General features: G+C 45.2%; 1 protein-coding gene across 1 annotated transcript in view; it reads left to right on the top strand.

The window, feature by feature from the left end:
- The window catches only part of LOC124622644, a 162,795-nt gene that overhangs the window by 49,993 nt on the left and 99,015 nt on the right, over nt 1-13,787 (top strand). The window contains exon 2 of the mRNA XM_047148424.1: nt 2,036-2,176. Coding sequence (XP_047004380.1) covers nt 2,036-2,176 — 141 coding nt within the window. The remainder of the gene's footprint in view (nt 1-2,035; nt 2,177-13,787) is intronic.

Genomic DNA, 13,787 nt, shown 5'->3' with positions numbered 1-13,787 from the left:
TAATAAGAAAGTTGATACTTCAGTACTCTCTGAGATCTTGGTAAGGCCATGTAACCCATTTCTGTTGATTATGAAATCATCTAACATTTGGTACTGCCACAGTAAAATAAATGTGTTTTGGGCGAGAACATCGCAGTACAAGAGGGAGTTGATCATCCATTACTGTCAGCTGCATTTAAAAAAGTTGTTACTGAATGAATTAAGTTTCTTCTGGATCACTTTTTACCACGGTACTCATGACCTATAATGAGGACTGAAGTCTCCACAGCACAGTGAGGTTGCAAGCACACCTTCTCGAATCTTTCGGCGGTATCCTTCTTTGTGCACCGAACGCCTGGTGCGAGCGTTTGGACAGTGTCGTTTTGCGGAACGGCAGTTGTGCTGGAAAAGTTTGTCAGTGGCTGGTGTTCATACTGTACGGTCGATATACGGAACATGCACGCCAAAAGAACGGCAAGTATTATGTAGAAATCCGCGTTATGAAAAAGATTAGGTTTCCCGCTGGCACGAGCTGTATTAAGAAGTGTGAAGTCGGGCGAATTGTGAAGAGAGAGAGAGATTTTATAGGAATTACATGAGATTTCGTTGAAACGGTAACAAAACTGATGTTGAGCGTAGTTAGAACATTTATAACTAAACACTGCGATCTAGATCAGATCACTTATATGGCCGAACTTCGTGTCAATTAACCCCAACCGCCAGTTAAATTGATATCTCTAGCAGTCCATTAATTTATGTGAAAAGTATGGTTGTTACTTTGAAATGCAGTGTGTTAAGCTTGTGTTTCGACAGCAAACTCAAAACAGTGAAAATTAGCTTAGACATTTTTCTTATTTCAAATATCCCAGGAATTTAGTACAACATATTGTTCTGGGATTTTATGCGTTAGCATAGTTGTTTCAGGGCACGTGGAATAGCTAGATACAAAAACGATTAGGGAATAGAGCTTCTCTATAACTGGATTATCCTTTCTTTTTCCTGCCCACGTGAAAATATGCAAACATTTTGTAAAAGTTTGCAGATCGTGTAACTGAGGCGGGACGTGTGTCACCTCACTATTCAGTTACTCGGATGTGGGAAACTGCCTAAAAACGAAATTCAGGCTAGGTGGTACAGCGACCCTCATCATTCATCCGCTCGCCAGATTCGATCCACGGCGGGGGCGCCTGCTCCCGTATCACGGAAACGGCATGCTAACGAGCGCGGCTATTCCTGCAACTCTGTCAGTGAATCATCGTAGTTCTAAAATTGATTAACTTTAAAGGAAGTTCTTGGAACATTCTCACAAGATGTTTGATTTTCAATCCCCTGACAGTTCTTCTCCCATCCATGATTGCAATGTTCTTGGTGGAGAAAGAACGGTGTAAGTTAAGAAGTGAACATACAGGTAATCTACCAGCGTCGTTGTGCATTTGTAGATTTATCGTGATTCATTTGCGATTTTTAAGTATATGTATTGTTCCCTACTCCCAGCTGAGCTTACGTCCTAAGAGTGAAACATGACGGGGCTTCAATGATGAATTGGGCAGCCATATCGTGGTATTCCATGGGCCCCATGAGCACTCTGTTATGTCGCATTACAGCAACGAATTATGTGGGCATTTTGATCGATCAAGTCCAACCTATGGGACAATGACTGTTTCCACAGCAATGACGTTGTGTTCAAAGACGATGGGACTCCTGTTCACACAGCTCGGATCGTCTAGAACTGGTTTTGTGACCTCAGGGAGGAAAGTCCGATCTCCCCCGCTGTCCACTTCCATCATCGTTACCTGAAAATGCTACTGTTTCGGAGGAATAAAGGTGTAAGATTCCCTTGAAAACCATACAGGACTCATATTTAACCACTCCGAGACGACTGTACGCTGTTTTGAAAGGCAGCGGGTTTCCTACACCGTATTAGGCAGGGTAATGTGTTGTGTTTTCTGAGTTTTCGTATTTTTTTCCACCCCCTGTTGATGCTTGTCCGACTAAGAACACCTTGTTAAGTGTGTTTTCACAGTGAGAGATGAGCGGTTTCCTGCTTGGTTTACAGGCTCGGTGAGGCTGGAGGACACGTACTGCTTCCGCCTCACGTGGCTGGGCCCCACGTGGGACAACAGCAGCGAGCTGGGCAACGTGACGTGCAAGGACCTCGACCTGATGGCGCCGTGTACCAACCCGCTGGTCATCACAGGTCGGTATCGCGCGCCGGCTTGCGATAGCGGCCGCCTGTTATCTGAGCGCTCGCCGCAGATAATCTGCCTGCGAAACAACGGCGCACCCTTGTCTTGCTGATAACTCGTATCGCCTTGCCAGTGTTATCTCGCACATTCTGTGTCAGCTTTCTGTGAGCTATAAACGTTTGCATTGTTCTAAGGCCACCGAGATTTAAATCCGTTCGCACTGGACAGTAACTAAAAAATTACAGTAGTAGTTCGGACATCATCAGTCCGGATTCGCGATAATTCGGATCAGTTATTATCGTGAAATGTAGTGCCGCCTTTCTGTATCAGACATCATTCGTGCTAATCTCATTTACTGTAAAATGTTGAACGCATCCCCCTGTTCCCATTTGCTTCACCTGTGGACGACAATGAGTAACGCATGTATAAGAGGTTATCAAAAAAATTCTGTTAGGAGGCCGTAGATTCCGGAATAGGTACGCCAGTCCGTCAAAACCATTGCGAGCATTGAGGCTACGATCCCATCAACGCTCAGGTAGAAGATATCTTTTGGTAAAACACCGTCCCCTGCTCTGTCAATAAATCCGTGACTGCTTCCTGCATATCCATGGAGGCGTGATAATAGCTTGGGTAGAGGTCAAGACCACAGGGCGGGTGCTCGAATGTCTCGCACTTGGATTGCCGTTACTTGGGAGTTACGGCATTTGCAATATGGAGATGTGAGTTATCATGAAGCAGCATCACCCCTTGTCGCAGTCTTTCCCGATGTTTCGCCTTCACTGCTCCATAAACAATCTTCAATCGCCGATGGGTGTCTGACTGTTGGTCCTTAGGCAGCGAAGAGAAGAATAACAGCTTGTTGGTTCTGTTTGGACGCATTTGGCAATAACATCGCAGTAGTTCACGTAAAATGGCTAAGCAAAAATGCACTCCGTCTTCAGGCCACAAGTGGCCCATCAGAACCATCCGACCGCCGTGTCATCCTCAGCTGAGGATGCCAAAAGCAGGGGTGTGCCTTCAGCACACTGCTCTCCCGGTCGTTTTGATGGTTTTCTTTGACCGAAGCCACTACTGTTCGGTCGAGTAGCTCCTCAATTGGCGTCACGAGGCTGATTGCACCCCGAAAAGTGGCAACAGAGCATGACGGCCCGGATGGTCACCCATCCAAGTGCCGGCCACGCCCGACAGCGCTTAACTTCGGTTATCTGACGGGAACCGATGTATCCATTGCGGCAAGGCTGTTGCCTAAGCAAGAACGGCTAGAGGACAAATGTAAGTATTTAGAAGCATATTTCACTGGGGGAAATATAGGTACCGCCTACAGGAAAATTAAAGAGGCCTTTGGGGAAAAGAGAAGCAGCTGTATGAATATCAAGAGCTCAAATGGAAAACCAGTCTTAAGCATAACGGGGAAAGGTGAATGGTATAAGGGAGATGAACTTGAATACAGTATTATAGACATACAAGACGAGGTAGATGATGTTGAGATGGAAGATATGAAACTGCGAGAAGAATTTGACAGAGCTCTGGAAGATCGAAGCCAAAACAAGGGCCTGGGGTAGATGATATTCCGTAAGAATTACTGATAACGATGGAGGAGTCAGCCATGACAGAACTCTTCCATCTGATGCGCAAGATGTATGAGACAGAATAAATACCCCTACACTTCAAGAAGAATGTAGTAATCTCAATTCCAAAGAAGGCAGTTGTTGACAGGTGAGAAAATTAACGAACTATCAGTTTAATAAGTCATGGCTGCAAAATACTAAGACGGATTCTTCGCAGAAGAATGGAAAAACTGGTAGAAACCGGCCTTGGGGAATGTAGAAACGCGCGAGGCAATACTGATCGTACGACTTATCTTAGAAGATAGGTTAAGGAAAGACAAACCTATGTTTATAGCATTTGTAGACTTACAAAAAGTCTTTAGCAATGTTCAGTGGAGTGCTGTCTTTGAAATTCTGAAGGTAGCAGGGATTAAATAAAGGGAACGAAGCGCTGTTTACAACTTCTACAGAAATCAGATGGCAGTTATAAGAGTCGAGGGGCATGGAAGGGAAGCCGTGATTGAGAAGGGAATGTCCCAGATGTTTTTCAATCTCTATGTTGGACAAGCAGTAAAGGAAACCACAGAACAGTTTGGAGTATGAATTAACAGCTCAGGGAGAAGAAATAAAAACTTTGAGGTTTGTCGATGACATTGTCTGTCAGAGGCAGGAAAGGACTTGGAAGAGCAGTTGGACGAAATGGACACTGTTTTTAAAGGAATATATAAGATGAATATCAACAAAAGAAACAAAAGGACAATGGAAGATAGACGAATTAAATCAGGTAATGCTAAGGGAATTAGGTTAGGAAACAAGACACTTAAAGTAGTAGATGAGTTTTGGTACTCGAGCAGGAAATAACTGAAGAGGGCCGAAGTAGAGAGGATATAAAATGTAGACTGTCAATGGCAAGAAAAAAATTTCTGAAGAAGAGACATTTGCTAACATCGAATATAGGAAGTCTTTCGTGAGAGTGTCTGGAGTGTAGCCACATGTGGAAGAGAAAGATGGACGTTAAACAGTTTAATCAAATATAAAACAGAAGCTTTTGTAACGTGGTGTTACAAAAGAATGTTGAAGATTAGATGGGCCGATCGCGTAACTAATGAGCAGGTACTGAATAGAAATGGGGAGACAAGAAATTTCTAGCACAGCTTGACCAAAAGAAGGGATCGGTTGATAGAACACAATATGAGACACCAAGGGATCACCAGTTTAGTATTGGAGGGAATGTGGGGCGTAAAAATTGTAGAGGGAGACCAGGAGATGAATGCAGTAAGAAGATTGAGAAGGGTGAAGGTTGAAGTAGTTATTCAGAGATTAAGAGGCTCGTACAGGATAGACTAGCATGGAAATGTGCATCAAACCAGTCTTAACCACAACAACAACAACAATAACAACAACGACGGCGACGACGACAGTTTACGTTTCCGCATTTACCGCCCGCTCGTCGGAAAGACACGAATGTCACAGTAATCCAATGCCTACATGTTGTTGCTTATATACCAGCATCGGAGTCGCTCTATGTTGCATATACGCTGCAGAAAGCCCTCAGAAACTTTTTAATCGCTCCTTATATAATTGTTGGTTATAAATACGTAACAAATTCAAAGCCTCGTCAGTGTTCCTGTTGAAGCTCACACGACCAATTGTCTTAGATTCCGTCTCTGTGTTCGCTTAAAAGTGTGTTAAATTGTCATACAGTACAATACGGTAACCAATATTGTTATGAGTGACAGTTGTATGTGTATTTAAAAAGAAGTTTAGTATTCTCTCATAGATAGTGACATATAAGTTTTGACATTATGAACGGATGCAAAATGAAAATATCTACTGGACAAGAGAAGAAGTACGTTAACGCAATCTGACTCGCAACCTAGTAGAAAATATTTACACAGCACACACTGTCATGAATCCAGCGCAGCGGAGAGAAGTGTGGGCCTGTATATTTGGTATGTGTACGCAGCACTTAAATGAAATTGTTACTTTGACCATGGGTTAGCTTTCCGCTTTGTAGCGCTAGGCTGTGCAGAGGGGCAGTCTCCGCTTATGTGTATAAATAAATTCAGAGCCCAAGAAATAGTCAACAAAAAGATAAATTTCAGTATAAACTCGCTTCGTGCGACATACAACAATAGATAAGTGAGTCCTTAAAAAGTGGAGTCTTATGGCATGATTGGCTGGGAGAGCACGAAGGGCAGGTACTGTCGCCTAACTGGAAAGTCTTTTCCTATCTCTCGAGCACACTGACCCTTTTCCTTCGCGAAGCGTCAAATTTTTGTTTTAAGTTTACCTCATAATTGTAGACGACTGTAATGAGTTTGTGTGTAGTGTAGTGTCATTTTTGTGTTCGAGATGTTGAGAGGAGGGAGAGAGTGGAACCCAGTGCCACAACATAGGCTACTCTTCCCGAAGATAACCAAGGGGACCGTAGAGCTTATCGTTCTCATCCGATGGACGGATTACCATCAGCAGTGTCATAAGCCCTCACTCCATGAAAGACTGCGAAGACGTTTAGAATTTAGTACAGGACATTGACCCAGAGTCTGGTAATCATGAGCTTTATGCCATAACCCCTGTAGCGAAGGGAAAATCGCCAATCGCGTGTGACGTACCCGTGCGGTCACCTATATAACTACCGGTCACACCCGGCGTTGCTTAATTTCAGTGATCTGACAAGAATCGATGTGTTCATGTAGACAAGGCCATTTGTAGTGAGTTGATAGAACACGATATCCCGTGCCAGAAGTTAGCAACTCGGCATCACCGACGACCTATCTTTTATCACCACCTGCAACCTAACTTGCTTGCAGAGAAATTATACTTACTGTTGATTATAATTCCCGTGTCAGCTCTGTGACGAGTGGCGATCCCTCAGAGTGAATGTGACTCGTGTATTTAAGTCGTGTATCACCACAAGATAGCGTCTTACAAGTGTGGCATATTCAAACACATCAACTGCAAATAAGATATGGTTCTGGTAAATGAGTTCTTGAGACGTAAATTTATATTGAGTTTAAAGGAAACAGAAGAATTTTACAACCCCCTTCGATATTCCAACGTGTATTCCACTTTACAAACCAAAGCCATATCATCTGAGATACGTAATCCAAATTCCTTGAAAAAGAGAACTCCATGAAAACATAAACGAATTTATAATAGCACGAAATTGAATTAAGCAATACCTACGCATGGAGTGATAGTAACAGACATTCCAAACTAATCTTTCACGTACAACCAACCTTCATCACAGTAAATGTCCGCCCCCGGTAGCTGAATGGTCAGCGTGACGGATTGTCTGACCTCTGGGCCTGGGTTCGATTTCCGGCTGGGTCGGGGAATTATCTCCACCCAGGGACTAGGTGTTGTGCTGTCCTCATCATCATTCTATCCTTCTCATTGACTGCACGTCGCCGAAGTGGCGTCAGATTGAAAGACCGGCACCCGGCGAACGGTCTGCCCGACGGGGGGCCTTAGCCATACGATGAAATTAAAAATCACAGTAAATAAATTGGTTTGACCTCACCCGATGCCTACGCGTTACAATACCTGCTCAGTGGAGTAGACCCTGGCCGGCCAAAAGCAGCTTTCCTCTCAATATTAGACACACTGTGGAGAGTGTATCTTCGTCTATATCACGCCGATTCTATACCAGAAGTCACCACGAGTAAAAGAAATGGAGAACTCCCTTAAGACGAGAGCAGGCCACAGGTTTCAATATCAAGAACTGAAATTGCTGAATAACAGGCAGGTTTCAGGAGTACATCTACACATCTACATCTATATCACCACTCTGCAATTCACACTTACGTGCCAGACAGAAGGGTTATCGAACCACTTTCACATCGTTTCACTACCTGTCCACTCTGTAACAGCGTGCTGGAGAAACGAACACCTCAATCTTTCCCCCCGAATTTCGATTTCTCTAATTTTATTACATTGATCATTTCTCCTGTATCAACGGTTGCTAGCAAATTATTTTCCTAATCGGTGGAGAACGTTGGAAGTTGAAATTTCGTGAAAAGATCTCAGCGCAACCAAAACCGCCTTTGTTTTAATGATTGCCACCCGTACTCGGTTATCATATCCGTGACACTCTCTCCCCTATTCCGCGATAATACAAAACGAACTGCCCTTTTTTGAAGTTATTTGATGTCCTGGAGATAAAACCAATCTCGTAAGGATCCCATTACTGTACAGTAGTGTATATAGTCTCCTTAGCAAACCTGCCAATAAAAACACAGTCTTTGGTTTGCCTTCCCCACAACATAACCTATGCGATCGTTCGAATTTAAGTTATTCGTAATTGTAATTCCACAGATATTTAGATGAATTGAGAGCTTCATATTTGTGTGACCTATCGTGTATCCAAAATGTAACACTTTTCTTTTAACACTCACGTGGATGACCTCACACTTTCGGACCAATTGTCACTTTTCAGGCCGTACAGGTAGCTTGCCTAAATCATTTTGAAGTTGGTTTTGATCTTCTGGTGACATTACTGGATGGTAAATGACTGTGTCATCTGCAAACAATCTCAGAAAGCTGCTCAGATTGTCTCCTGAATCCTTTATACAGCTTGGGAAGAGCAGAGGCCACATCCTTGGGAAACGCCAGATATCACTTCGATCATACTAGATGACTTTTCGTCAGTTACCTACGAACTGCGATCTGTCGACAGGAAATCGAGAGTAAATACAAATAATCAAGTTTAGGACATTAATGAGTATTTTTGATAAAATCCAAGCCGATTTTTCTGTCCATAGAGTTATGACAAGATCCGACATTGCTAACTCAACTTTTTGAAATTATGCTAAAACAAGATGGTCTATTCGGGAAACAAGAACGGACAACTGGACCAAAACTAGGCACCATTGGTGATGTCGTGCACGCCTGTTAGAAACAACAATGCTGTGTCCGAATTCCTGCAAGAGGAATAGAACTGAAAGCTGCAGTGAAAGATCTGCAGATAGATTAGGCCAAACAAACTCCAATACTAGTGCTATTGGCTGTTCATATTCCGTAACTGGTGTAACGTCTCATAACATAAAAGTGTGTGGAGAAAAGTTAAGCGCAGCTGTTGCAAATGTTGAACCCTTCGCAAAGAAATAGAAGAGAGAAATATGTCTTTCGCACAGTCTATTCCAGATAATACACATGACATCAGGGCAGATAGTTAGTCTAGTATTTATTTAACCACTTCATGCAGACTATATTACGTTTTTAAACGTAGCTCCAGGTAACTGTTTTGAAAAACATGTATGTAATTCTGACTTTCATTAACTCGGACTGGGACTCGTCCACTTAGTTCGGACTAGTGCGGTTTCTCTGTATTATACATTTTGGTGCTTAACGAAGGCTATAAAAAAACACGTCGATCTCAACACATGGCGACAAAGCTTAGTTGTTTCTTCGTCCAATTTTTCACCAAACAACTGCAAAGAATCTTCAAGAGGGACTCTGGTAAACAGAGACACAACATCAATATTTTTTATTTAATGACAAAGACCCTGAACAAACTGACGGAGTGGCTATAGGGAGTCCATTATCCCCCATAGTCGCCAATTTGTTTATGGAGGATTTTAAGGTCATGGCGTTTTAGACCGCGTTCTTAAAACCAACTTGCTTCTGGAGATACGTCGACGATGGGAGGGATGCCCTAAATCACTTCCTAGAACATTTTAATCGCCTGCATCTCAATATTAAGTTCACGATGGAAGTTGAAAAGAATGGAAAACTTCCGTTTTTAGATGTCTTGGTCTACAGGAGGGATGATGGGACATTGGCACATAGTGTTCATCGCAAGCCCACGCATACGGACCGATATCTTCATGCATCAAGTTGTCAACCATCGTACCAACGCAACAGGATCCTACGTACATTGGTAAGAAGAGCTTACGCCATCTCAGATGCAGGTAGTTTCACACAGCAACTGGACGATCTAAAAGCTGTGTTCACGCAGAATGGTTATACACTCCTGGAAATGGAAAAAAGAACACATTGACACCGGTGTGTCAGACCCACCATACTTGCTCCAGACACTGCGAGAGGGCTGTACAAGCTATGATCACACGCACGGCACAGCGGACACACCAGGAACCGCGGTGTTGGCCGTCGAATGGCGCTAGCTGCGCAGCATTTGTGCACCGCTGCCGTCAGTGTCAGCCAGTTTGCCGTGGCATGCGGAGCTCCAACACAGTCTTTAACACTGGTAGCATGCCGCGACAGCGTGGACGTGAACCGTATGTGCAGTTGACGGACTTTGAGCGAGGGCGTATAGTGGGCATGCGGGAGGCCGGGTGGACGTACCGCCGAATTGCTCAACACGTGGGGCGTGAGGTCTCCACAGTACATCGATGTTGTCGCCAGTGGTCGGCGGAAGGTGCATGTGCCCGTCGACCTGGGACCGGACCGCAGCGACGCACGGATGCACGCCAAGACCGTAGGATCCTACGCAGTGCCGTAGGGGACCGCACCGCCACTTCCCAGCAAATTAGGGACACTGTTGCTCCTGGGGTATCGGCGAGGACCATTCGCAACCGCCTCCATGAAGCTGGGCTACGGTCCCGCACACCGTTAGGCCGTCTTCCGCTCACGCCCCAACATCGTGCAGCCCGCCTCCAGTGGTGTCGCGACAGGCGTGAATGGAGGGACGAATGGAGACGTGTCGTCTTCAGCGATGAGAGTCGCTTCTGCCTTGGTGCCAATGATGGTCGTATGCGTGTTTGGCGCCGTGCAGGTGAGCGCCACATTCAGGACTGCATACGACCGAGGCACACAGGGCCAACACCCGGCATCATGGTGTGGGGAGCGATCTCCTACACTGGCCGTACACCACTGGTGATCGTCGAGGGGACACTGAATAGTGCACGGTACATCCAAACCGTCATCGAACCCATCATTCTACCATTCCTAGACCGGCAAGGGAACTTGCTGTTCCAACAGGACAATGCACGTCCGCATGTATCCCGTGCCACCCAACGTGCTCTAGAAGGTGTAAGTCAACTACCCTGGCCAGCAAGATCTCCGGATCTGTCCCCCATTGAGCATGTTTGGGACTGGATGAAGCGGCGTCTCACACGGTCTGCACGTCCAGCACGAACGCTGGTCCAACTGAGGCGCCAGGTGAAAATGGCATGGCAACCCGTTCCACAGGACTACATCCAGCATCTCTACGATCGTCTCCATGGGAGAATAGCAGCCTGCATTGCTGCGAAAGGTGGATATACACTGTACTAGTGCCGACATTGTGCATGCTCTGTTGCCTGTGTATATGTGCCTGTGGTTCTGTTAGTGTGATCATGTGATGTATCTGACCCCAGGAATGTGTCAATAAAGTTTCCCCTTCCTGGGACAATGAATTCACGGTGTTCTTATTTCAATTTCCAGGAGTGTATTAACGATCAGATACGTCGTGCTCTACAGATTTGACCTCCGCGGGAACCAAAGGGAGATACAAGCAAATCGGAGGCATTCCTACGTTTTGCGGGGAGCATATCTTCAAAAATATGTAAAATGTTAAAGAAATTTAATATTAAAAGTGTATTCCGTCCTCCTGCTAAGACCAGAACCTTGCTGGGCTCAGTGAAGGATGATTTAGGTTTGAGAAAGCCTGGAGTCTACAAGATTCCCTGCCATTCCGGGGGAGTCTGTATTGGAACAATTCGTACAGTCCAGAATCGTTACGTGGAGCATCATCGCCATATGCGTTTATTTCAGCCAGAAAAATGTGCGGTGGCGGAACATTATCTTACGGAAGGACATAAAACGTTGTACTATGAGACACAAGTGTTTGCCCCTGCGTCGCGGTATTGGGACTGTCATTGAAATCCGGCTATTTGACAATATTATAAACTGAGATAAATGGCATCCTTTAAGTAAGAGTTGGAACCCTGTTCTGTTTGATATTAAGAAACAACGGTCCTTGTCTCGGTCTTTCAAAACTGTCAGTAATGTTTGTTGTCGATTTATCGTTTCTGCGAGTTTTCCCCACTGGTGCGCTGTTGTGCGTGTCGCTAGGGGGCAGTTATTTTCTCACACGCGCGGTGGACCCACGGTCGGTGTATAAAGGAACAGCCACAGCGTGTTAGATTTCAGTTCAGGCGAGATAGTGTGAAGGCCTACTCACCTGAAGATGACTGCCATATGGACCCCGAAATATTGTGTCCAGATTTCGAGATGTTCCGGCTGGAGATCCGAAATGAATACAACGTACAGTAATTTTAAAGTATTAAAGTATGACAGGGAGGGGAGGAGGGTTTGGAGGGGGCGGGGTACATGGTAAACAGTGCAGTCGTTGTCGTAATGCGGAAACAGAGTGAATTATATGACACCTAAAAGGGCATCATCATTAGCTTTCGGGGCACGGGTGCAAGAATTTCCGAAATGGCTAAGTTTGTAAAAACAGTTCGCGTGCCTCCGTGATAGAAGTATACCATGCATGGCAAAATGGTGCTATCCAAAATCAGTGCGGAGGCAACTGTGATGCACCACAGGTCATAGATGACAGGCATTAATGACAGCTGCGGAAATACGTACAGGAGAATTGACATGCAACTGTTCAGCAACTGACCAGCCACGTGAACCATGGCGCTACCAATAGCGTCTTGTCAACGACTGTTCAGAGAACGTTGCCTCGGCAACAGGTGGCTGGTTCATAGACGCTGTGCATTCTTGACAAAGGCTGGAATTTGCAAGCCACTGAGTGGTTTTTTTCAGATGAATTACGTTTTATGCACCAGTGGCGTGAAGTATTTGAAAGCAAACGCCTTTGAACAATCCTCGAAGAGTCCAGTTCGTAGCATTCCCCAAGTGATCTCCTCATTCTGTAAGGCACAATGGATCAAGTAACTACACTACTGGCCATTAAAATTGCTGCACCACGAAGGTGACGTGCTACAGGCGCGAAATTTAACCGACAGGAAGAAGATGCTGTGATATGCAAATGATCAGCTTTTCAGAGCATTCACACAAGGTTGGCGCCCGTGGCGACACCTACAACGTACCGACATGAGGAAAGTTTCAAACCAATTTCTCATACACAAACGGCAGTTGACCCGCGTTGCCTGGTGAAACGTGGTTGTGATGCCTCGTGTAAGGAGGAGAAATGCGTACCATCACGTTTCCGACTTTGTTGAAGTTCGGATTGTAGCCTATCGCGATTGCGGTTTATCGTATCGCGACATTACTGCTCGCGTTGGTCGAGATCCAATGACTGTTAACAGAATATGGAATCGGTGGGTTCAGGAGGGTAATACGGAACGCCGTGCTGGATCCCAACGGCCTCGTATCAATAGCAGTCGAGATGACAGACATCTTATCCGCATGGCTGTAACAGATCGTGCAGCCACGTCTCGATCCCTGAGTCAACAGATGGGGACATTTGCAAGACAACAACCATCTGCACGAACAGTTTATCAAGGCCGTTATTGCGGCTAGAGGTGGTTGTTCTGGGTATTGATTTCTCAGGATTTATGCACCCAAATTGCGTGAAAATGTAATCACATGTCAGTTCTAGTATAATTTATTTGTCCAGTGAATACCCGTTTATTGTCTGCATTTCTTCTTGGTGTAGCAGTTTTAATGGGCAGTAGTGTATCTATCTTTGTTGGCAATGTCCTACTCCTCACGTAGTTTGTTCTTCCTCGGCAACATGGGCATCTGCCTGCAGGACAACGCAACATGTCACACAGGTCGCAGTGTAAATGCATAGCTTGACAAGCACAAAAATAAATTTACTGTGTTCCTGTGGCCACCAAATTCCCTGAATGTAAGCCCAATCGAGAATCTGTGGGACCACCTCGAACGAGCTGTTCATACCATCGATTGAATTGGTTGGCTGGTTAATTGACGGTGTGGGGGGTGGGGAGGGGGGGGGTGAGGAAGCAGACTGGGAGGTCATAGGTCCCAAGACCTCACGTGGCAGAGACTAAGAGAATAACAACACAAATAGAGCAGTTCAGTGAATGGGAAAGGAAAATAGGCAAATGAAGAGGTAAAAGGAACGTTGGGGTGGCAGAAAGAGTCAAGAACAGGAGGGGCGAGGGGAGGAGGAGGTGGGAGGTGGGGAAGGGCG

Source organism: Schistocerca americana, chromosome 7 (assembly GCF_021461395.2).
Source record: "Schistocerca americana isolate TAMUIC-IGC-003095 chromosome 7, iqSchAmer2.1, whole genome shotgun sequence".
Classification (NCBI taxonomy): Eukaryota; Metazoa; Arthropoda; class Insecta; order Orthoptera; family Acrididae; genus Schistocerca; species Schistocerca americana.
This window is presented reverse-complemented; position numbering and strand designations above follow the sequence as displayed.